Source organism: Mycteria americana, chromosome 11 (genome assembly GCF_035582795.1).
Source record: "Mycteria americana isolate JAX WOST 10 ecotype Jacksonville Zoo and Gardens chromosome 11, USCA_MyAme_1.0, whole genome shotgun sequence".
NCBI lineage: Eukaryota > Metazoa > Chordata > Aves > Ciconiiformes > Ciconiidae > Mycteria > Mycteria americana.
In genome coordinates, this window is record NC_134375.1 from 1496830 (window position 1) to 1521354 (window position 24525).

Sequence of the window (24525 nt, forward strand, 5' to 3'; positions counted from 1 at the left end):
TTTGGCCCTTCTGATTTTCTCCCTGCACAGCCTTGCTACACCTTTGTAGTCCTCCTGAGTTGCCCACCCCTTCTTCCAGAGGTCGTAGACTCTCCTCTTTTTCTTGAGTTCGAGCCAGAGCTCTCTATTCAGCCAGGCTGGTCTTCTTCCCTGCCGGCTTGTCTTTCGGCACCTGGGGACAGCCCGCTCTTGTGCCTTTAGGACTTCCTCCTTAAAGAATGTCCAGCCTTCCTGGACTCCTTTGCCCTTTAGGGCTGCCTCCCAGGGGACTCTGTTGACCAGTCTCCTAAACAGGCCAAAGTCCACCCTCCGGAAGTGATGATTATCTGCATCATCTTCTTGTTATTACTAATGCCATCAAAATTTCCAAGGATTGGGTGTCATACAGCAGAATCGGGGTGCGTGTAATTCACTCATGTAACGAATACAAGAAGTTAAAACTGACCAGGGATTTCCAGAGCAGGGATGCTCCAGGCTATGATTTCACCCAAGTCAGTTCTGTTCACATCTAGTAGTTTGGCTTAGCTGGTTGGGAATAAAGAGCTGAGAACTTGCTGCACAGCTTCTGCCTTTATGTCTGGAGTCAGAGTATTGTTTTTCTTCATCTCCTTCTAACCAATGAAGAAATATAAGGTGATTATACCAATAATAATACTATGACTATATAAATAAGACTGGAAAATTACCCATTCTATATGCAAAGCAATCCTAGAAATTATTAGAACACCCCCCCCCCCCCCCAAAAAAAAAATCACATAACATTGAGTAAACAAACATCTTGGTTTTCAGAGCTGATTACACATTCCTTAAAATCAACAGCAAACTGCCGCTGGCTCCCAGGAGCAAGGGAGCAGCCCCAGATTTGCACTGCCGGGGTCTGTGCTCCCGGCAGCCGTGATCCGCACACACCCGGGAGGCCTCTGCTGCTGTGCACAGCCCGACCCGCTCCCTCCCAGTTTGCTTTCGCTTCTCTAACTTGCCAGTGACCTCTGCTCATCCAAGGAGGACAGCGCGCCGGCTGCCCTGCTGTATGTGTACCGGGCACAGCACAAACCTGTGAAACCTATGGATGATGCTCTACAAGACATGTAAGTGCGTATTTGTAATGAGGAACTTGGGTAAAATGAGTGGTCTGAAAAGTCTGAATCTGCAGGAACAAAAGTGCGGAGCCAGGAAGGGCAGCAGCTCTGACGGGAGTGGCCAGCCAGTCGCTGCCATCCCTTTTTTTTTTTTCCTTTCTTAGAGTCTGTTTTTATAAATTATTAGCTAAAACTTGCTGAAGGGAGCTTAGTGTGTAATCTGAGCTTTTAAGAAATATTTCATTGTATTTTCTTAAACACAAAGAAAGACTTTGTTAAAGGAACTCCCTGCACAATCTGGATTTAATTTGTTCCTAAAGAGATCCAGTCCTCTTCAGCTGTGGGAAAATAAGAAACCATATTGTGATTTAACAATTAACAGCTAAAACAAGAAAACACTACATGCCGATGCTGCCAGAACAAGGGTAATATTTAGTAAATCAAATAATTCACTCAAATAAACAAATCAGTTGCTTTAGCAGGGGGGAAACAGCAATGGCTTTTGAGATTAGCTAACCAGGAAATCCATCTGCTGTCCTTTAGACGCTGGGAAATAAAATGCTTTTGGGCAGGTCACTTAGCCACTAAATTAGGAGATAGAAATCTGAAATGAGAAATCTGAAATGATAGAAATCAGAGTTTCGGAAATGAGTTGGGCTCTGTCGATGGGGCATTCCTGCTGTCAGCAGGAAGCGAGGGCGTTGCACAGTGCCACTCTGTCTGCGAGTGGTTTGAAAATCAGCATTACTCGCCTCAAAGACCGTAAGGGTTTCTTTGCGCCGTTTGCATACAGCTCATTGCTGTTACCAGTACCGAGCATGTGTCCTCCCTATCCGGCTGTGCTCTTTGAATGTCATGGATCACACTGTGGGAGGGGATTTGGTGGCCCAGCTCCTGCCAAGTATGTGCCTCCCCACGGACAAGCCCTGTGTATGCGGACGGGTGTCCCTCTCCACTGCCTCTGCCATGGCCTGTGTGGCTCCCTGAGGACCTGTCTTTCCAAGGCAAACCTAACAGCCGTACGGCTGCAGAGGTCTTGCGTGCCATGAGCATGACGAGGAGATATATTTAACCCTTGATTCTTGTACTTTTTAACTCTTGATCTGATTTAATTCTTGATCTGAGTGTATAGGACAAAAGTATCTCCAGGCAATGTGGCACTGTACACCGCAGCCCTCCTGAATGATTGATTTTCATTCCATTTCACTCACAGTGCTCGGAAACGCTGTCCGTTTCCTTTTCTTAAACACTAAAAAATGTTTAAGATTTATATTAGAGATTTCATCTGTTACATTAAGACAAACAGGTTTTCAGTTTTTTGGTCTAGATTCTGGTAGCAATTCCAGGGAAACTTTTCAGCAGAGCACAAAATGCAGTGAATTCACAATGGCATAAAATGGTCATAAAAACAAATCCTACTGCTGCTTCTTAGTACTAGGCAACACCTCTTGCTGTAATATTTTAATATACATATGAAATGGTCTTAAAATATATGATGAAAGGAGTTATAAAATGACAATTTCCTTTCCACAAGGTGCCTGTTTCTGTTACTACAATGCATTGCCAAAAATCACTCTGATACAGGCATGATGAAGGTTTCCATGTGCAATAATAATAATAATTTAAAAATAAATTTTCATGCTGGTCACAAGATCTGGATTCCTGAGGGTAAGTGGAATAAACTCAGGATGCTTATACTCTATTCATCTTCCCAAGGACACACACCATAAATATCACAGCATTTGATAATACTAAAAATGTTTCTGTAAGATTTTTTTTTCCATGTTCTTACACTTTCTAGAGATAAAGAAGCTGCTTTCATTTGTAGTACGGAGGTATAGACCAACATTTTCAAGAGTAAATGTGGGGATTTATGTATCTCTTTCGTTAACGGAGGTGCATATAATCGTGTGAGTTACAGCAGTTCTGGCTGTGCTCACCAGGAAGGTCTCCGTGATGAGCTCCTCACAGCCGTAGCACAGAGAGTGCAGGGTGTGCGATGTGGCACTGGGGTGGGACACTGTTCCCTTTGGAGAGCTGTGCCAGGCTAGAAACTCCACCCTGGCAGGGAAGGCCAGACACTGAAAACAAAGGCGAGAGTATCAGAGAAAGAAATTATCTGGAAGAAAGTTTCAGGACTGTGGTGAACCCTGCCAGCCGAAATCCTGCCCCAGGACATGCTAGAAACGCCCCGGTACGCCCCAAGCACCATCTCTGGGGTTGTGCTGGGTATAACACTTCCTCCGTGAGACCACGAAATGGCACCACTCACAAACTTCCAGCAAATTCCCTTATTTCATTTTTTTTAACTCCCAGGCTAGCTGGAGCTGTCTCTCATAAGAGGGTCTACATCCAAGCACAAAGTCAAGTCCTCACTAAATCCTTTCTTACCTCCCAACTGGCAACTCATGCCTTCCCTGTAGGCTTCAGAAGTCCTGGCCTGTCAGTTGGGACACGCTGACTTCCAGCTTCAGTGCTACAAGTTCCCAAGACATTGCACCACCAAAGCGAGGGGCTGTATGTTTTATTATCTCTTTGTTTAACCAGTCCCAGTATTTTGCTATAGCTTTTCCACACGTTTGGATTAAAATGGCATGGCGGCAAAACAGGGCAAACCTTTCAGGATCTTGTGGACTAGTGGTCATCCACACAAGGGTTTTGTTTCCTGGGTAAGGGCGTGTCTCGATGCTCAGGGACTTGCTACTGAAAGAGAAGCAAACTGTTTTAATAATAGGTGTCTGTGTGAGGGCAGTTGTGTGGCTGACGCATTTTATGTACCAGTCCGGAGGCAGCTTTGCCTACTGTGATTTTAATCCCTCTGGAAGATTTCTGTCCCTCTTCAATGTAAACATTTTCTTCATGGTTTCAACACAAGTCATAATTACAAATCACCCTGTGTCTTTGCCATACTAGAAATCCGCCTTTTCTAATACATTATAAAAATACCAGATTTTCCAGTAAAAAAAAATCTGCAGTGGTAAATAAGGTATCCCTTTCTTTGTCACAATTTGCAAAGCTAAGGTTCAGCTTTGCTCCTCTGCAGCGTTTATACCTAGGAAGGCATATTGTCCTCCAAACCTCGCTGGGTAATTAAGTGCTGATGAAATTTTGTGCTAATGGGAGTTCCTAAAATGCACAAATTTGCTTGTACTTCTACCCTCACAAAGTTAATATAAGCCAATTAATTAGATGCATCACTGCAAGCTTTTCTTTGATAGAGAGTTGTCCTTGCTCCTTGGACTTGAATAACTATCTGTCAAATTTACCTTACACATCGTAGCTGCATTTAAACAAACGTGTACAGCGCTGTGGCACAAGAAAAAATATAAATTGCATATGGATACGATGGAAGTGTTGACATGGTATGTTGAACACTTAAATTACTTAAAGTAAGTTGCAGTATTACTAATTATGCAATTAACTGTTTCAAACCTGACAGCTGTGCAAGCGTAATTCATACTCCCACACTGCACAGCGCCCCGGGTGGCCAGGGAAATGCAGTCACCAGGAACGAACGCGTTTTACCCCGCGAGGCCGTCAAGGCGATGGGCAAGCCGCCACGAAAGGCTGCGACTGCACCCGGAGCAGCTCCAGGCACGCCGCCTCCGGCAGCGCCTGCTCCGGGCCCGGGAGGCGGCGCCCCGGCAGGCCGCACCGCCCCGGCAGGCCGCCCCGCCCCGGCCCCGGCCCGGCCCCGCCCCGCCGCCATCCCCAGCAGGAAGGCCCGCAGCCCGCCGGCGGGCCGGGCAGGGCCGGGCCGGGGCCGCCATGGCCGGTGAGTGCGGGGCGGGGGAAGCCCGGGGGCGGCAGGGCGAGCCCGGGGGCTCCGCCGGCGGGGCCGCCTCAGGCAGGAGGCGGCCGCTTTCTGAGGCGGCGCCGCTTCGCTCCTGGGCTCTGTGGCTGGAGCCACTCGCGCGGTGCCGCGCGTTTCGCGAGGGCGAGTGTTTTGGTGCCTCCAGCGCCCCGTACTCGCGCCGCCGTCAGCGCGGCAGCTCTCAGGGTGGCGTTAACTGCGAGAGTCGGGGCTCGCCCGTGGGTCCCCGGGCGGGGTAACTGCCCCACGGGCGGCGCTTCGCGGGTGGCAGCGCGGCGTAACCCCCGGTCCTGGGGAGCGGGCGCCGCCCGGCCGTGCCGCCTCGGGCCTCGGCGCCGGTTCTGGGCAGCGCCGCGGTGTCACGCCTCACGGCTGGGCCCGGCAGCCTGGGGTCCGCGGTACGGCGGGTGGTTTTACCGGGGCGGGTGGGAGTCGGTTCTGGGGTTTGCTGCCGGCAAGCGCAATTAGGCGCGTGTCCGAACGGGAGCATTTGCGTTACCCCACCGAAGGCAGGGGTGTGATGGGTGTGCCTCGAGGCGTAGTCAGTGCTGTGCCAGATTTCATACCTTGGCACACTGGCCGCACGTTGTGTGGCAGCGAAAAGAAATCTGCTGGTTGTGCCCAGCCTCCATCTTTTCCTCGTTAAGATTCTGCCTCGGCACCTGTGGTGCACACAAGCTTTCCGGGTTACTTAAGGGCCCCGTTATTTTAGCCTTCGTACAAAGCTTGGAGGACTGGGAATGTGTATAAGCTAATGTCACACTCGAGTATCAAGAGCACTTTAATATTTTGCTCACTGTTTTATTATTTTTTCTTTTCTATTTTTAAAAGATATTTCAGATAAAGATGAGTTACTGAATTCTACAAATAACTGAAAGGAGGTTGTAGAGAGGTGGGGGTCAGACTCTTCTCCCAAGTAACAAGCGATAGGACAAGAGGAAATGGCCTCAAGTTGCACCAGGGGAGGTTTAGATTGGACATTAGGAAAAATTTCTTCACCGAAAGGGTTGTCAAGCTTTGGAATAGGCTGCCCAGGGAAGTGTCTGAGTCACCATCCCTAGAGGTATTTAAAAGATGTGTAGATGTGGCACTTAGGGACATGGTTTAGTGGTGGACTTGGCAGTGTTAGGTTAATATCTTTATCAATGATCTGGATGAAGGGATCGAGTGCACCCTTGGTAAGTTTGCAGATAACACCAAGTTGTGCGGGAGTGTTGATCTGCTGGAGGGGAGGAAGGTTCTACAGAGGGACCTGGACAGGCTGGATCGATGGGCCGAGGTCCATTGTATGAGGTTCAACAAGGCTCAGTGCAAGATCCTGCACTTGGGCCACAGCAACCACATGCAACGCTACAGGCTTGGGGAAGAGTGGCTGGAAAGCTGCCTGGCAGAGAAGGACCTGGGGGTGTTGGTTGACAGCCGCCTGAATATGAGCCAGCAGTGTGCCCAGGCAGCCAAGAAAGCCAATGGCATCCTGGCTTGTATCAGGAATAGTGTGGCCAGCAGGACTAGGGCAGTGATCGTGCCCCTGTACTCGGCACTGGTGAGGCCGCACCTCGAATGCTGTGTTCAGTGTTGGGCCCCTCACTCCAAGAGAGACATTGAGGGGCTGGAGCGTGTCCAGAGAAGGGCAACGGAGCTGGGGAAGGGTCTGGAGCACAAGGCTGATGGGGAGCGGCTGAGGGACCTGGGGTTGTTCAGCCTGGAGAAAAGGAGGCTGAGGGGAGACCTCATCGCTCTCTACAGCTGCCTGAAAGGAGGCTGTAGAGAGGTGGGGTCGGTCTCTTCTCCCAGGTAACAAGTGATAGGACGAGACGAAATGGCCTCAAGTTGTGCCAGGGGAGGTTTAGACTGGATTTTAGGAAATTTTTCTTCACTTAAAGGGTTGTCCAGCACTGGGCCAGGCTGCCCAGGGAAGTGGTTGAGTCGCCATCCCTGGAGGTATTTAAAGGACGTTTGGATGAGGTGCTTAGGGACATGGTGTAGTGGTGGTCTTGGTAGTGTTAGGTTTATGATTGGACTTGATGATCTTAAAGGTCTTTTCCAACCTATACGATTCTGTGATTCTGTGTGAATGGTTGGACTCGGTAAGGTCTTTTCCAGCCTAAAGGAATCTATGATTCTGTGACTTTCAGTCAAAGACTCTTGACTTGTGGTTACTAACTTTTCCAGTAGCACCAGCACGTGGCAGTGGGTGAGTACCCTTTCTTTACTGAAAGGGTGGTCAAGCATTGGAACAGGCTTCCCAGAGAGGTGATGGAGTCACCATCCCTGGAGGAGTTCAAAAAGCGTGTAGACATGGCACTTCAGGACATGGTTTAGTAGGCATGGAGGAGTTGGGTTGACAGACTAGATTATCTTAGAGGTCTTTTCCAACCTTAATGAATCTATGATTCTATGAGTGCGGCTGGGGAGGGTGGCACATTGGCTTTCACCTCTGCATTGCCACTTCCAGCCCAGAGAAGCAGACCAGTTGCTTTTCATCAAGGGTGCATTTAGTAACCAGTGCAATCTGATCATCTCAGTCCATTTCTCTGCATCCGGATTCCTTCTTAAATCCTCAGCATCCCTTTCTTGGGCTCTTGAAAGGGAAAAGCCAAAAACTAAATTAGTGTTAAGCTAACATTTTGTTGAGACAGACTTTTTCAGCTCTTTCCTGAAATGCTTCAGCAGGGAGTTTGCATGGACACGTACAAATGGCAGGTCACGTGCCTTCAAGGTTCTGGTTGTCAGCTTGCCTTTATAAAGTTTAGGAAAATCATCCCCGAGTTTTACAGGAAGTTGCAACTTGTGTTTGCATTGCACAGCAGATACCGTTGAGGTTCTGGAATGGATGTTTACAAATTATGTGTGTTGTTATGGAGAACGTTAGAGAGATGTCTTTGGGTTTTGTGTCTCTTGTATTTAAACTTATCTGCTTATGATGATCCTGTCTGTTTGCTTGGTAAATTGAAGGAGGCTTTTAAGGGGAAAACAAACAAAAGATGAAACCATAATAAAGTGTAGTGGTTTAGCCCCAGCTGGCAACTAAGCACCACACAGCCGCTTGCTCCCTCCCTCTCCCTCTGCAGTGGAATGGGGGAGAGAATCAGAAGAGTGAAAATGAGAACACTTGTGAGTTGAGATAAGAACAGTTTAATAATTGAAATAACATATAATAGTAGTAATAATAAATTGTAATGAAAAGGAAAATAACAAAAAGAGAGAGAAATAAACCCCAAGAAAGACAAGTGATGCAAATGAAAAACAATTGCTCACCACTCACCGACCAATGCCCGTCCTGTCCCCAAGCAGCAGCCCTGCCCTGGCCAACTCCCTCAGCTTATATACTGAGCATGATGTCGTATGGTGTGGGATATCCCTTTGGTCAGTTGGGGTCAGCTGTCCCGGCTGTGCCCCCTCCCAGCTTCTTGTGCACCCCCAGCCTTCTCATTGGCAGGCCAGTATGAGAAGCTGAGAAGTCTTTGACTGCTTAGCAGCAACTAAAACATCAGTGTGTTATCAACATTGTTCTCGTACTAAATCCAAAACACAGCACTATACCAGCTACTAGAAAGAAAATTAACTCTATCCCAGCTGAAACCAGGACATAAAGATACAGTGGTGTCAGAGACATTATCAAGAGTCCTTATGTAATTATTAATTGGAAATGTCAACCTGCCTGACTTAAGGTAGTTGGCAGCATTTATGCTCCTGAGGCCCAAGCGTGGATGAGAGCAGTTACGTGTTGCAGCGTAGCGAGGAGGGCCTGATCGCAGCCTACGAATTTGAAATGCAGCTGGATTTATTCATTTTCTGTGATAAACATGAAGTGGCAATGCAGAACCCAGCCTAAGGTGGCAGGTCCCTAGGGCCATGTGGTTTTATCCAGAAGGGCAGCGAAAGTAGATCGTAGAGGAGCATATGTGGCGGGGACTGCAAGAGACAAAATCCCATTTGATATTCCTAGTACAGAAAACAACATGGGGTCTTTTATGGTAAGAATAATTAAGCAGAATCAAAATTACAAAGGGGTTTTCGACAGCCACTATTACCTGAAAGCTATGTTTTCTGTTAGCAGTGCATTCTACCAGTGGCTAGTGACACCTTTCAGGGACCAGACGCCTCACCACAGGCATATGGAGCAAGAGTGCCAGCTCCACGGTGCTTGTCTGACGTCCTGGCTGCTGCCAGAGTCTGGCATGCTGGTGCCTAGGTTAGGAGTTGTCTCTGAAAAACTCTCTGTGAACACACTCTGCTCTTAAATTAGGAAGAGCTTTGGCAAGGGTGGCTCTGTCGCCCTTGACATTTTTCCTGCAGGTGCTGTAGAAGACAGCCTGGCATGTTACAGTCACATACGATCAGATTTTTTGAGCCTTCTTACTTCCAAGAGCAGAATATATTTCAGTAGCCTTAAAATGGCAGCACTTAGTATAATGGCTGGGTCATTCTGCAGCTATTGCCAGAAACCTAATTGCCCATTTGGAAGGAAGAATAGAGATATGTCATTTTATGAAGGGTTGCAATGGGGGTGATTTTTTTTTTTATGTGCAGGTGAAAAATGGTGAGTGTGTTGCTTTGTTACTGTCATTTGCTGCTTGTGCATTTATCATCACTGATTTTATGTATTTTATTCTCTGTTTGAGGAGCTGCTGGCTACAAATAACCAGTAATTTCTTGCTTTTCTCTGGTATCTCTTAATTATATGTGTACCTTGTTTCCTTTGGTGTGTGCAGTCAGGTGCAGGCTGTGTATGTTGGCGTGGTGTGCACATGCTGTATGCCAGAGGCCTTTTGTACATTGGGTAAGAGAAAAAAGACAAGTATCATGTGTCGTGGGCTTATAGTACTTATAAGTCAATAACATGAAATTATTAGTCATGTTTTCTTCTCAACTGTCAAAGACAGTTCTTGAGTTTCCTGTCTGTCTCTGACAAGTTTACATTTCCTCTGAGTAAGGAAAATACCGACCTTTTTTTAAGCAACCTTTAAGTCAGCTTCAGTGACGTGGTATCCAATCTCAGCTGTATTTGCTGCTTCTCTTCAGGGAGGCTGAGCTCAGTCCGCTGCCAGTCCTCCAGCTGCGTTGAAGCCTGCAGACTCCTCTGCTGCAGCTGCATGCCTGAACAAACCTGTGGCTGGGTCCAAAGCCTGTGAACAGGATTAAGCCCAGTTAGAGTAATGTTCTAGTAGAGGAGAAGGTGTAACTGCAGTCACATCAAATTACAAATTCAGAGTCAGATGCAATCCTCGTGCAGTCTGAGGGCGTTAAAATGCCTGGCAATGCCATGCCTGTGCTGTAAGCTGTGGTTAATTGACCTGGTCTCCTGATTTTGCTGCCCTGAACTTTCTAGGTAAGGACTTGCAAACAGCACGACTGTCCTTTTAATGCTGGGGTGACTCCTGCTTAAAAAGAAAGTCTTCTTAGCATAAAGATTTTGAATTTTCCTTGCAATAACTGTCGTCTCTTTGAGGCAGTGAGATAAAAAGTGGATACGCAAAATATCCCAAACAACCGCTCCCTAAATGCATAAGACCTGACAGCAGCCTTGTTGCAGTTGTGAAGTTACCTGGTTTGGGGTTTCTGTTATTTTAAAATGTAAACAGTGGGCGTGTTCAATATTAAAAAGCTGCTGCTCGTGAACAGTGATTATAGAACTTCATAGCACAGTCATGTTTGTACACCCATAATTGGGCCATGACTGGCAGTGCATGGGAGCAAGTCCGTGCCATAACAAAGCTGCCAGAGATGCTGGGGCAAGCTGGGCCTGCGAGCGTCCTGTGGTGGCTTCAAATGCACATGTGTGCTTTCCAGATACCCCTATCGCTCCAAAGCAGGGTGCCACGTTGCAGCCGCTAGGATTGGTGGGGCTTTTTTTGTATGTTTTCTTTAAATTTTGTAGCTGGAGCACAATTCTGCACTGGTGGGCGGTGTCAGTGGGAACTTTCACTTTGGTCTACCAGAAGCCTGAAGGCAGTTCCTTGTGTGGTTTGGGCAGAGACTTCTCGGAGTCAGAGGAGAGACGAAAGATTTCGGAAGAGAGAGATGAGGTACTGGAAGTTACTTCTGCTCTGCTTTTATTGAGCTAGTGTTGAGCTTGATAACCACTCTTCAGGAAATTTTAAACTTTGCACCCCATCCTAAATACTGAACTGAAGTAATTTGGAGGAGGTGAAGGTGCAGGCAGGTGAAACGTCCCTGTGGGAATGGGGAGGAAGCAGACTGCTTCATGGGTGCTTCTTAGAAATGGAACATCCTATAGGATGGGAGAAGCATCTTGCAGATGCCTGAGCCAGGCCTAAGACCTGTCCTTGGCAGCACAGTTTAGCAGTAGCCGGAGAGGCCAAGAGCATCGTCTCGTTCTCTTCTCCTGCCTTTTGGCTTAGATGGGAAGAAAACATAGTCACCCGTGAAATCTCAGGGAGGCTTATGCTCTGTAATATAATCTACGGTGCACCAGCACGCAGGTTTCAGATGGCAGCAAAAAGCCCTCTGTAAGGCTGGTGGTAGTTTAATGAGTGTGTGTAAATGAAAAGTGCTGTGAGGACATGGAGTGCTCCTGACTGCTCAGAAAATGGTCTTGACTTAAATGCGATCTTCAGTTGGTCACAGTTAACTTCACTGGTGTAATTGCTGCTAATATACTTCTGCATGCTGCCTGTGCGGGGATCGGTAATGACAAGGCAGCAACAGAGCAAGAAGCAGGGAAGGAGATGACACGTTGAGCCTGCTTTTATTTTACTTTATATACTCATTGTGCCAGATCCTTGTCATGCTTTTAGTACTTGCTGTGGTTCGTTGTTTGAATGTCACAGTGCTATTTGAAGTTTAATTGCTCTGCTAGCTGTAAGACCCTGGTTTAATGTGTGTTTTTTGTAAGTTCGCAGAAGGTACCGAGTTGTTGGTGACACTGAGAGTCACTACAAGTCATGTAGCTGAGGCAGAAGAAGGAGGAAGCTGCACTGTGGCACTTCATTCCCCAAAAAGTATTTGCATGAACAGACACAACTTCACAGTCTCCTGGTCCTCGCCTCAGCCTTTTGTGCATGCCAATGAGTTGATTTGAAGAGGAGAAGTCTGATCTCAGCCGTGAATCAGATAACGTGGAACTTCTTGCAACAGAAGGGAATTGCACAGCAAGTATGTCAGGGCAGTCTGTTTCTGACAGTACACTAAAAAGCTGCCTTGAGAGCGAGCCGTGGAAAAGCGAGGCATTAGAAACACGTGGAAATAATATGGTGTTTGTATAAAAAGTAAGAATATAACTGAAATCCTGTTGTGCCTGTAGAATTGCAGCTCTCTATGCAGTATCAGTAGCTGTGTGTTCTTGTTTGCATAGGTGTGACACTGGTGCTGGAGAAGTTATTAGTGTGTGTTGGTCACACTGGGAGGTTTTCCTGAACCCTTTCCTGTAAATGCTGTTAGTGCTATACAGATACAGAAAAAGGACATGGTATAGAAAGGGCAAGGGCTGTGCGTAGGTGTAGTGCACTGTGCCAAAGTTTGCTGGCTCTTTTCCTTCATTCTTTTGTTTATCTTCTCTAAATGGCAGGGCACAAAGGGCTGATGCTTATGTATTTTCTGGTAGCCAGAATAGCATAAAAGCTATGCATTTGCTTTAAATGGAGAATGTGGTGGGGGTGGTGGTGTTTTGTTTTTGTTTTCTATGCTGCTTGGTTATAAAGTGCTGTACTGACATTTTAACACTTATTTCAGACATGGTCGTGGACATTCTCTTTCTAAATCTGGTAAGGGCACAGTAACCTGTGAAACCAGTCTGTGTCTGTATCTTAATCTAGGGACTATAGACAAGCAGCTATAGGGAAAGCTATGCTCCTGCAAAATCCATTGCTGTCAACTTGGAAATGGTGCCTAAAACAACAGCAAGTCTGGATTTGTGTATTTGCAGAGGTTTGGGTTAATAGAAAAAGATGTGTTTTATTTGTATGGGTATTTGAGTGTACTTCCATGGTAAAAATGTACTGCTTTTTGAATGCCCTTTCTCCTCACTCCCGCGTGAAGTGAAGGTAGAAGTCCTTCCCTAAATACTTCATGGCTCTTTGGCAGAGATGCTGTTCCTGATATTCCAGTTCTGTTTCAGTCTGGGCAGTTTCCACTGGGCAAGTTGCTGAAGTCCCCCATTAGACAAAAGGCAGCAATAAACTCTTGGAGGGTTGGGTGATGTTAGGGCCAAATCACTTGAGCTCAGTTAGCCCCCTGCTTCGCCTGGCTGTGCGAGCTTCTCTTCATCCTGTCTCATCCCATCCCACGCTATGCTGCAGTCCTCAGGTGCTAAGCAGCAGGCAAAGACCAGTCCTGTGCTGCAGATCAATATCAGTAATGTACATAATTTGAAGACAAATTTATGTCCTTCTACTGTTCTACATCAGAGAGAACCTCTCTATGAAATACATTTTTACATCAAAAAATTTATATAACACCTTAGTTTTAAACTCCATAGTCTGACTTCATAAATTATGGAAAATTTATCTTCAGTGATTTAACAACTTTAGGACTGTATTGGATTAAATATCCATCAGTGCTTGACATCTAAATAATTTAGAACCTTCTCCCTTTGGAAAGAGAGAGGCAGCACGAGTGACCAGCCAGGAGTTCAGATGTGTGTAATTTTAACTGGATGGGTCTTTGAAAGCACGTGACTATGTTGTGTTTCCATAATAAATAGTTCAGCTTTCTAAAATTACATGATGGTGGTAATTTTATTTTAGCTATTTAACCACTGTTAGGAAAATGAAATTTACAGAATTTAAAAATGGCTTCCTAATTAACTGCTGTGGTTTGTTCTTTGTATTATTTTATCTCTAGATCAGTCGTATTGTCATCGGCTGCAACACGACATGTATTTTCTTACAAGCAATAGCCGACTGAATGAGCAAGTGGTTGATAAAATTATTCTTCAGCTTAACAGAGTCTACCCCCAAATTCTTACCAATGCAGAAGCAGAAAAGGTAATTTGATGAATTTTACTGTATCTCTGAATGTTGCATTGTTTTTGTTGGTCAGTAGCTCAGCTGCCCTCTTCCCGACTTGACTCTTGGTGCCACATGCAGCCAATCTTCTTCACCTCTTACTTGCTGACCGGTTATATCTGGGATCTCATATCAGAGGAGAAGTCACAGGGCTGGCACGTTCCCATGCCAAGTGGTTATGAGAGAGGGCACTCTCTTCAGCAGCAGCTTAATGCCACAGTCCCTGCCATGACGTCTGACACCGTGTGTGCGGAAGCACGCTATCTTATAACCCCTCCGTGGGCAGGATTGCACCCATCGTGTGGTCAAATGCCCTGCATGCCTGCCTCCTCACATGAGTCAGTGTGGAGTGTCATGTCAGATGATCTGTGCTGCATCCAGCTGTGTCCGTGAAACCATCTATAGTAGCTTAATCAGTTTTAGTTGCTGATTAAGGTGATTAATAACTCTGAGTTGGTAGAGAAGGGGGGCATTAGTCCCACCTATAAGTGTGGGAGCTGTGGGAAGTGGATGGAGTTAGTAACATCTTCCAGTGGTGCTGCTACATGTGGAGGAAGCACACCCTCCCTGGCATGAAGCTTTCAAAAATGGGTAGCTGTTTTTAGGGAGAAAGAGCTTTTAAACTTGTGTGGAGTGAAAGCTAAAGTCGGTTAAAAGCTTCCCAGATTCTACTTACAACAGTTGATACTTGCCCTCTGCTGACTTCATTGTCTGCACAAGGCTCGGGGTTTTGGCATATCAGTATTTTGTTTATTACAACAATCCTATATTTTAGGAAAAATAGGTCTAATTCTGTCATAATCAAACTCCATGGGGACAAATAGTGTTTTGGTTGTGTAGAGCAGTGCTAGATCATCAGCTGAGCCAGTCTAGCCAGTTATGATAAACAGTGTGACATGCACAATTAAAGTTCATCTCATTCCCTCAAGAGCTTCAAAATAAATGCATAAAGAATCTGTGAAACATAACTTGTGACTCCTGCACTTAGCAGACAGAAATGAACTGCTTTCTCATAGGTCCAGGCAAGTTTCTGTCAACTCTATTGAGTGTTTAGGAAGCTTACCATCTTAGCTATATCCGGTAGACCTTGTGGGAATTTTGTAAGAATAAGGAGTGTTGTATAAGGTATGTTGCATTCCTGTCCCCCTAGAGCAGGAACTGATCCGAAGTGTACTACAAATGTTATCTGCTGTACTGGTCTGCAATATAATGCTTTGCTGAGAATGGCTTCGGGTGTTTTCCAGATAAGCTGAAATCGGTTTGATGTGTGTAAGGCTAGGTACATGTTTTCATTCTCTTTGTAAGGTCTCCTAATATTCCTCACATTTTGGACTACAGAAAAAAGGTACTTTATTCTGCAACTGCTTGCTATATTGCCTGAGTAATGAGAATTTGTACATATTGCGCTGGGTGTACAGCAGTTAATTGTGCTGGAAACAGTGAAACATGTAATCCTGGGATGATGAACACTCCAATATTGGGACTAATATAAGCAGTATAAAGTACCTTTTCAGGTGATCATTACTAGGCAACTAAGGGAAAACTTGAAAACATAAAACTTAATTGTAAGATTTGTTGATATTTTCTATCAATAGCTGTCAAAATCAAATTGTAGAATAGCAAGTACCATGTTAGTTTGAATGTGGAGAAAACATCAAAACGCAGAGTGGCTGTCACTTTATCAGGACAGAAGAAAGAATGAGGGAAGGCAGAGGCAATATGTTCTCCATCAAACAGTACTGACCAGATGGAGCTCGGTGTCTTGAAGGCTGCTGTGCAATGCATGTCCTTTTTAGGTTCTCCTCATTTTTTTGGCCTGTTCTTTTAGCAAATATAAAACAAGCTCCATATCTTCACTCCCTGGCATGCTGTAAAGTGATATAAAATTGATCTCCAGCTGTTGTAATCTCTCTTCTGATGAGTGCTTTTCTCTCACAGTTCAGGAATCCAAAGGCATCACTCCATACCAGACTTTCAGATCTGATCAAGCACCTTCAAAAGAAAGGAGACAGGCACTGTCAGGAGTTTTACAGGGCTCTACAGATCAATGCCGAACAGCTGTATAATGACCTGCCGAGCAGGAAAATCTTGAGTAAGTTGATTTGTAAGTTGATTGAGTTGTGGATTTCCTCATCAGTGTATTACAAAACCTCATTCAGATGAGGTTTACGTTATTTAAATAACCTGTTTAGGTTATTTAGTAATTTTGGGAGTATACATTAATTCCTTCTGACTGGAATTTTCCAAAAGCTGTAAGGGGATTTGACTGCATAGTTCTTGTTATTTGTTGACTAGTGTCGGCAGTCTAAAACTCTTTGATTGTATTGAAATATGAAATATGTCCTTAAAACAGTTTAAGTGCAACATGTAAAACAGTGATATCGCTTTTATGAAGTACAATTTTTCTTTTCAAGGACTGAAGCTCAAACAGATTTGATTCTATACTGCAAAGGAGCTCATTTCGTTAAGGAAAAGTATCAAGCCTGACTTGCCAACCTGGGATAATATGTTGGTGTTTCTTTCCCCCCTGCCCCCACACACACACCTAACGAACTGGAAAAAAGAACAATGTTCCAAATGGATGGGAAATACGTTCAGGCATCCTGCATACTGAAATGACTTGAGGAGCTTGAGGGAAAGCTCCCACATTTAAGTTAATGAAGCTTCAAAGGGACTGCAGTTTAAGAAATCCTTATAAAGTATCTAACAGCACTAATGCTTCACTGGTCAATTGATTTTTAGTTGTAAGAAACTCCACAGTTAGGTGCCAGGGGAAATTTTAGACATGTGGGTCAAACACCAGTGAGATTCAAACTGTTACACCAAAAGTCCATAGGTTTAAAAAAAACAATTAGACTTTCTTTTATTTCTGGAGTGAAAACAGCATGTAAAATTGTAATCACATTTGAAGAGACTACATTGTCCCGCTTCATTTTGCCTTTTGTTTTGAAAGAAAAGGTTCGTATCTACCCGGCACAAATACATACCAGTGGAAGACTGCACCATTTTCCTGCCTGCACAGGGGGGCTGCAAAGTTACCCCAGGTCTCCACATCCATATCCGAACCCTCTTGAACTGGGAAAATCTGGGCCCATCCCTGCCTCAGAATCTCAGAGCAGCATGAATCCCTATTGATTCAGCCTTGCAGCAGCTTTAAGGCAGTGCTTTTGATCTGATACTCACCTTGCAGAAGTCATGCTCTTTGAGGGAACAGGCCCTTAAATCAAATAGATCTATCATTTTTACTCGGGTAGAGCTCAAGAGCAACAGGTTTTTCTGCCAGGCTGACTAGAAAGCAGCAGACAGCCTTTATTAATTAAGAGCAACTTAAGAAGTCTTAGTGTAGTCACTAAGAATAAAATTTCAAGAGTGTGTTGGTGGTTTAAGAGTTTAAGCTCTGTTAATGTTCAATAACACCTTCTACAAGCCATTTGTGAAAATGTATCTTAACATACGTGTACACAGTAGCCAAGTAGACTACATCCCATATAGACGGTCTGAATTCAGTTGGGTACTAGAAATAGCATAGCTGTGACCCAAGTTCATCCGTACCCATAAAACTCACATTGGAAGTTGTGCGGATATTGTGAAGGTGAACTCTCACACTGCCTCGCACTGTTGTCACGCCTGGACAAACCAGCTGAAAGGAGACTTGCATAGGGTGTCTGCATGATGTTTTCACTTTTAGCTAGAGCGTAAACGTGCTCGTCCTTGCATCTGATTTATGTGGTTACTTCTGAGACCTTGTACTTGGGTAGCCACATGAGTAGGCAGGATTAGGGCTTCTCATGTTCAGACTGTGCATAACAAGTACTTGTGCTAGAAGTGCTTCACAGAAAAAAATAGAGCTGTTTGTGGTGCCCCAAAACTGTTTTGCTCCTGTTGCATTATGCAAAGGGACTCTGGTAACCATCCTAAGTCATTAAATTCTCTGTATCTTGGTACACTCTCTCATGTTACCATCCTCAGAACAATGAGAATAATTTAAATAACTGAGTTAAAATACTACTACATGGTGAGATTCTGCAGTTTCCTTATATTGACCTGAGAAGGAAATAATGAGGTAATAGCGTTAATATGTTTGCTGCTTCTGATGAGTTCTCTAACTAAACCAGATGTCTGCATTCTGGACTGAATGGTCGATAAACACCTGTGCAGCATTTTAAGCTAAAACCGCAAAGAATTTTATTCTTCAGGAAAAGCTCCCTTTTCAATATGAGGTGTTATTTCTCATTTAAGTGAACATTTTGAATATTAAAGGCATTATCCTTCCAACCTCTAACATGGACAATTTTTATGTTACTCACAGCAGTAGTTGTTAAATTTATCAAATTTAGAACAGAGCACTTACAGAATTGACACCAGAATTTGTAAATGTGACGAAAAAAGGGAATCCCTAATATGGGACTTTGTTCTAAATGCAGATTGAACTGAAACAAGCAGCATTATAAACAACTGGAGAAATGATTGGTGAGGACACTGGTGTACTATGGCCAGGACAGAGTTCTGTAATAGATTACATGCAGCTGTACATATGAAAAATGTTTTCTACAGAGGAAATCCTTTCAAAGATTTCTTTTTCCTTTTTAAAACAACTTTAGAATTTGTGCTAGAACAAAATTTCTTTGCCTCAAGTATAATATTGCAGTGAAATGTTCAGTAATGTCTCAGAATTCCCACTAGAGGGTGGGTAAGGCACATGGCACGGGCAACTTCAGAGCTGTTGAAGCCAAACAGGATCTTCTAAGTGACTCAGAAAATGTTTTTATTTCTCTCAATGCTGCCATAGACTAAGATAGAGGATAGATCATATAGACATAGATAAAGGATCAGATCAGCCCCACACAGTGATAGCCTGACAAAAGTGCAGAGATTTGGCTGTGCTCTCCTGTGAAGTGTGAGGATTTCTTAGCTAGAGTACCTAGGGAGGACATCCCTCAAAACAGGCAGGCTATCTAAGATTGCCATTGATATAGAGTGCGCCATGGAGGCTTTGCAGCAATCCTTTCTGCTTCAGTGGCTCTCAAGCTTTGCAGCAAAGTGCTTCAGATGTTTCTGTTCTGCTTGAATCTATGCCCTGTCACCCCACCGAAAGGGACTTACTTAGCATGGGAGACAGATGTTCACCATCTAGTGTTGGCTGACAGGAGGTCCTCTTTGCTGACTTGGTGTACAGGGCGGTTTTCCAAGGCACCTCACCTAGCTCCAGACTATCACATAGAAGAAGGAAATCAGTTGAAACCACACAGTCTCAAATTCTTCCCTATTGACAGCCAAATTTGGAGCTCTCATTTTTTTTATTTTTTTCTTTTTCTTTTTCTTTTTTTTTTTTTTTTAACCCTCTTGACCACAAAGAGGTTTGGCTAAACAAGTTGTTTTGCAGATTCATGGTGCATTAAAGGAAAGTCATTCCTCTGCCATTTATGGTGACAGTGGTGTTCTTTGGTGTTGCACGCAGGTTCTGCAGACAATCTTATCTCCACATCTATATGGCAAAGGCACCTCTAAAAGAGCTGCAGGTCTTTCTGCCCAAAGCAGGAACTGCTTTATTGCTGCTAACTACTGAACACCTTGTCTTAAGGTCAACCTCCTTTTCTACTAGAATTTGCAGAAAGATAGAGGCAAAAATTATTTGCACCAAATGTTAGCATGTAGTACCTACAGACTTTCAAAGAAGCTGTACATGTCTTTAGCTGAGACCAGAATTTAGATAAATAATCTGGCCAAGCAATTTGTTCCAAGTGCTTCATCTGCCAGATACATTAATGCCCGGAGATTTACTTAAGAACAGAAAGAATGGTGATGCATTAAATTATAGGGGTGTTTTCAGATTAGCACATATAATAACAAATAGTTTGTATTTATTACAATGAAAATTTCTAGCATTATGGAAGGATTAGCTCCTGCTTTCCTCACTCCTGCTTTCCTCACTTGGGAAACAACTGTAATGTTATTTATGTGGTTAGTGCCTAACCAGATCAGAGGTGTTGCTGCAGCTATTTATAGTTGCATTCAAATGACTACATGCCTATGTCTTTTGATCAACATATATCCAAATTTAACTATAGCGATGATTTACCTTTGGAGGAGTTAATATTTTATGTCAAAATTGGATATTTTTCTGAAATGTGTTGTTTTGCACAATTTTGCATGTGCTGATTATGTTCGTTTGTTTGCTTGAGCTGAGTACTAACTTTTCATGTGTTGCTTTTATTTCTAGAAACCACAGATTCCACAGAGGTAGACACTGACAAGGAGAAATATATGCTAAATGACAGGGGTAAATAAATGCTTACAGTGTCACCGGATGGAATGGCTTTCCAGATTATGATGCAATTTATTTTGTCATGTAATTTGCATTTCATGTAACAAATAGTTTGTTTTATGATGTCTTTACTGTCACAAGTTAAGTGGAATTAATGGAGGAAAATGTACTGAGCTGCTGTTGAGGGAACCAGTGCCAGGAAATTCAAGAGACTGGAGAGTTTAATCATTATTTACAATGGTATAGCTAAACTCTTCATTTCCCATGATTTCTTCAATGCTTGAATAGTAAGGTCTATTCAGCTGCTGCTGTCATTTTGCATAAGGCCATCAGTAATTTTTTTATACAACTTTCAAATTTTTTCAGTTTTTTTAAGCTTTCAATTTACATACTAATAGTTTGAAAACAAAGACAGAAAGGAAGATGAGCAAGGGTGAACTGAAATATGTTTTCCTTAGGAAAACATGTTAATTTTTTTCCCCTTCCTCTCTTCAATGCCCAGATTACAGAGACAAATGTTTTATTCAGTGGAAGATATTTTGAAAAGGAATTGAAGATCTGAAAGAAAGCTGAAGAATTTTCAAAATTTATAATTAACTATTTTATAATTTAAGTTTAATTGATATTTCATTTAGGAATTTGGATACAATTATGAAAGAATAAAAGCACCTTCTATGAACCATGCCTTTTTGCCTGTTTTTGTCTGAGAGAAAACTGAAACGAGGGGCAGAAACACAGTTTAACTCAATGTATATTTTTGCCTGTGTTGTTGTTACTTTGAACATTGAACCAAATTGCTATTCAGATTATTCACATCGCTATTGCGGACTGCAGCATAACAGTATAGGAAGAACAGAGAAAGTGCTTGGAAATAAGAAAATGAAATAATTTCTATTCTTACTCATGCTGATGAAAGAGCTGGCCTCCGACTGGAGATTGTCTGGCTGCTAGCCACCCTCGTTGGGAGATTACATCTGAAGGAGCAACCAAGTCCTTGCTCCTTTGCTGTTTCTCCAGTGTCCTCGTCCGCGTGGTCAGCTCCGCTCATTTGTTACGTCTGCAGTACATTCATCCTTAAATTGACAGATGCGGTTTAATTGTAGCTGTATTCATAGTGAAGTAGTAAATACAAATAGAATATTAGATAATAAAGAAGCAGATATAAATCTTTATGAGGTTTTTTCTGTGGCTAAGTATGAATTAGAAAGGTTTTACTGAACATCAGTACTGAACATCAGCGTTAAACTGCATGTAATTCCAGGCAGCCACATGAAGGAAATGTCTCCAGTGGGAGATTTGTTTTACGTGTGCGTGGGGCTCTGCATTTCAGCTTCCAGCAGAATTGTAAACAGGAACAAGAATATTTGATCTTGTCATGGAAGTGGAATTTGTGGAATATCTGTGGGGAAAAAGACAAAACCCTAAAAATCTGCTTCTAAGGGACTGCAGTCTCATAGGATGTACTCTTACCCACAGGCAGTGCAGTGGGGGCTATTTGTAGAGTAAAACGCTACACTGTGTGGTGAGGTCCCAGTAGTCTGGTTAGTATTTTGTTGTAGTGTTTAAAGGGGTTTTTGCACAAAGTTTTAGAGTGAGAAAACATCTAAGGAAGCTTTCACTTAAATTTCATACGATATAGCTAGATGAACAGAGGCGAACAGTGAATGGTGTCCAAGTAACTGTAGTAAAAATTAATTACAGTATAGTAAATTTGCTTCATAGTACATTAGCTACAGAACATACATAAATGTGAATGTGTTAGCTTCATTTGAATACAATTAATTATGCATATTAATAGCAATTGATGATTTATGAACTGAGTTAAACTTCCACTGCTCTGTTCTCTCTTAATGTGTTTCCTTTTCTGTTTTTTTTTAGGTCCAGTGTTTTTCCTCGCTTGTTTTAGCGTTGCTGCAGGATTTGCGTTATTTTGGTATTGCGGTAACTCAGGTAATCTACTCCAGTGTTTTTTCTCTTGGTTGCCTTACTTTAGCATGGGACGGGAGAGAAGCACGCCTCTTGATGTAACGTGGCGTACTTAATAGAGCGGGTCAAGGTGTCATCATTCTTTAATGAGGTTAGGATACAAATTGCACTTCAGACATGCTGAGATATAAATAATGGATGGTTTGCCTACAGAGGATGCCACAAATAAAGGCAGTAGTCATATGAGGTCCTGTTGCTATAGCAATGGGTCATGATTCCCAGCAGTCATGAGACACACCCAAACCTTCTGGCTTCCACATCCCTTGGGAGCTGGTTGAAGCATGACCAGTGCCAGGGCCAGTGGTCGCTCGCTCAATTTGCTGAGCCCGAGCAGCTACAACTGTTGCCCCTGTTGCTGGCTCTGGGTGTTAGCTCTCCCTGTCGGCTGAAAGTCACCTGCTTCACAGCAGCCAGCAGAGTAGAGCTCCCGCTCCTCTTCACAGTCCTACCTTCCGCTCACCCAACGTTGCTGTGAGAGCAGCAGCTCTTAGCAGAAGGTGCATTGATGCATCCGCATGGATCAACTTAGGCGAAGCACTGAGTCAGTGCTAGTGGGAGAGATCCAGGGGGAGAGAGTAGCTGACTCAGAGGTGTCACTTTCTCTTGAGTCTTCGCATGGTGCTGTGGGAAGTGCCAGTCTTCACGTGGTAGATGGGGAGCAGAATCCAAACTCCATTTTGGTTTTGCTCCTCATACCCTGGTCGCAGCAGTTACAGTTGGACATTGTTCTTTACTATTTTTTTCCCAGAGCTGTAGGCTACAGTAGCACCAGTTTATGGACATTTCAGGTGATGTGGGAGTCTGGGCTGTGCTTCATTCCCAGATCAGAGTCCCTCAGCTGGACTGTCCATGGAGTCAGGGTTTAAGGTTAAAAGGGAACCGTTAGACCTCCGAGGCTAACCCATGTGTTTCCTTAGCTGCCATCACTTCCCTTCATCAGGTTCAGTCACCAGCGTTTAATAGAAGCGTTTTCAGAAAAGCATGCAGTGACTGATACCAAAAAACCAGAGAATCCATCACTTCCCTTGATTCCAGTTAATTGTCCATAGTGGTAGAAGTATGTGTCTTATTCTCAGCTTGAACTGGTTTCAGCTCCAGCTTATCATTGTTAAGCCTTTCTCTACCAGATGGCAGAGCCCCTTAGCCCCTTGTTTCTGTGCCAGCTGACATTTCATATTTTCTCCTTGTGGAGGTCCTTGTGCCTCAAGTCAGCTCTCTGTCTTTATTTTTGCTAAAATTACCAACTAATCTCTCCAAGTCTTTTGTTCCAAGGCTCTTTTTTCCAGTTTTTGAGGCTCTTTCCTGTACCTGTGTGGTGTCTCAATGCCCCATGTGTAACAGGGCCACCAGACCTGGATGTGGTGTTCCAGGCTTGCACCATCTGGTACCGTGCTCAGGTGTAAAGCTGCCCCCTTACCTAACTCAGTAATCTCCTCTTCATGTGTCTGACCTTGCAGCAATGAATCCTCACAGATTCATCATTATCCTGTCTTGGCAGTTGATGTATACAATATTGAAGGAAATGGGCTTTCCTCTAGAGTAATTTTTTATTGATTTTTATTTTTGTAGATGCTGCTTACTAGCTAGAATGAAACTTAACTGTGTTCACTTTCTCTTTTTCTTCCCATCTTCATTCTGTTTTAGATACGAAAGTCATAGGAAGAGCCAGGAGAATCTTGGGCTTTTCTCCTATTATCATAGGAAGACACGTTAGAAATATTTGTATGTTGTATTTGGAAGACATATCAAGAAATTAAGGAAAAGCTGCCTCTTCGCTTGTCTGTACAGTATACCTGCCAAGGGAAGACAACGGTGCATGAATATTAATGTACTACACTCTCATACCAAAGATTTTATTAACTAGCTTCATCAATAATTGTGTTGCCTCAAGATGTATTCAGAATTTCACTTATATATGTCCTTCCTTATGGGAATGGACCATTTATTTTTGTAAATGCTTATTTTAAAATATTTATCATTTGGAGAAAAAATATTTTTAATACAAACTTTAAAATTATATCCTAAGTGATCATGGGTCTTAAGCCATGTTTGCATATGTGTTTTATACTGGAATGAAGGATCACAACTGTGTAAAGAATGCTAGCCTGTCTTTTGTGATAATTTAAGAAAAGCACTTAAAAAACCACATGCACTCAAAGCCTTACTAAGAAATGGATCTCCATCTCAGGACTGTCTGTTTTGTCTAGATCCTTTATACTTGCTGCCTGAGCTCAGGTGGGCAGTGGCACCTACGAAGTTTATCAGTGCCAGTTACCTTTGCGGATGCCTAGTACTTGCCGTGTTTTCGAATTCTCCTGTTTGTGCCTCATCCCAGCCTGCTTTGTTCATGTTCACACTCAGCTGTTGCCCATGGTTTGAATGTGCTGGAGCTGGTGCAGACTGGTTCCCTGC

The 24525-nt window shown here is 43.7% G+C and overlaps 1 protein-coding gene across 6 annotated transcripts; it reads left to right on the plus strand.

The window, feature by feature from the left end:
- The first annotated feature begins 909 nt into the window (after positions 1-909).
- On the plus strand, positions 910-24211 carry CARD19 (caspase recruitment domain family member 19). Of its 6 annotated transcripts, none has more exons than XM_075514092.1 (6): positions 913-1088; positions 13699-13841; positions 15801-15954; positions 20083-20142; positions 22006-22077; positions 23758-24211. In XM_075514092.1, exons 1-6 carry the CDS (start codon positions 1070-1072, stop codon positions 23868-23870), a joined length of 561 nt encoding a protein of 186 aa, XP_075370207.1. In that variant the 5' UTR covers positions 913-1069; the 3' UTR covers positions 23871-24211. The 6 variants fall into 6 exon arrangements, with proteins under 6 accessions (XP_075370213.1, XP_075370207.1, XP_075370208.1 ...); XM_075514093.1 differs by lacking the exon at positions 913-1088 and adding an exon at positions 4761-4854; XM_075514096.1 differs by lacking the exon at positions 913-1088 and adding an exon at positions 10592-10922.
- Positions 24212-24525: the final 314 nt, after the last annotated feature.

Bases quoted from the DNA above. Each gene is read 5' to 3' on its own strand.
- CARD19 (XM_075514092.1), top strand. The intron at 13,842-15,800 runs GTAATTTGATGA...TTTCTCTCACAG, and splicing joins CCAATGCAGAAGCAGAAAAG to TTCAGGAATCCAAAGGCATC. The intron at 20,143-22,005 runs GTAAATAAATGC...GTTTTTTTTTAG, and splicing joins ATATATGCTAAATGACAGGG to GTCCAGTGTTTTTCCTCGCT.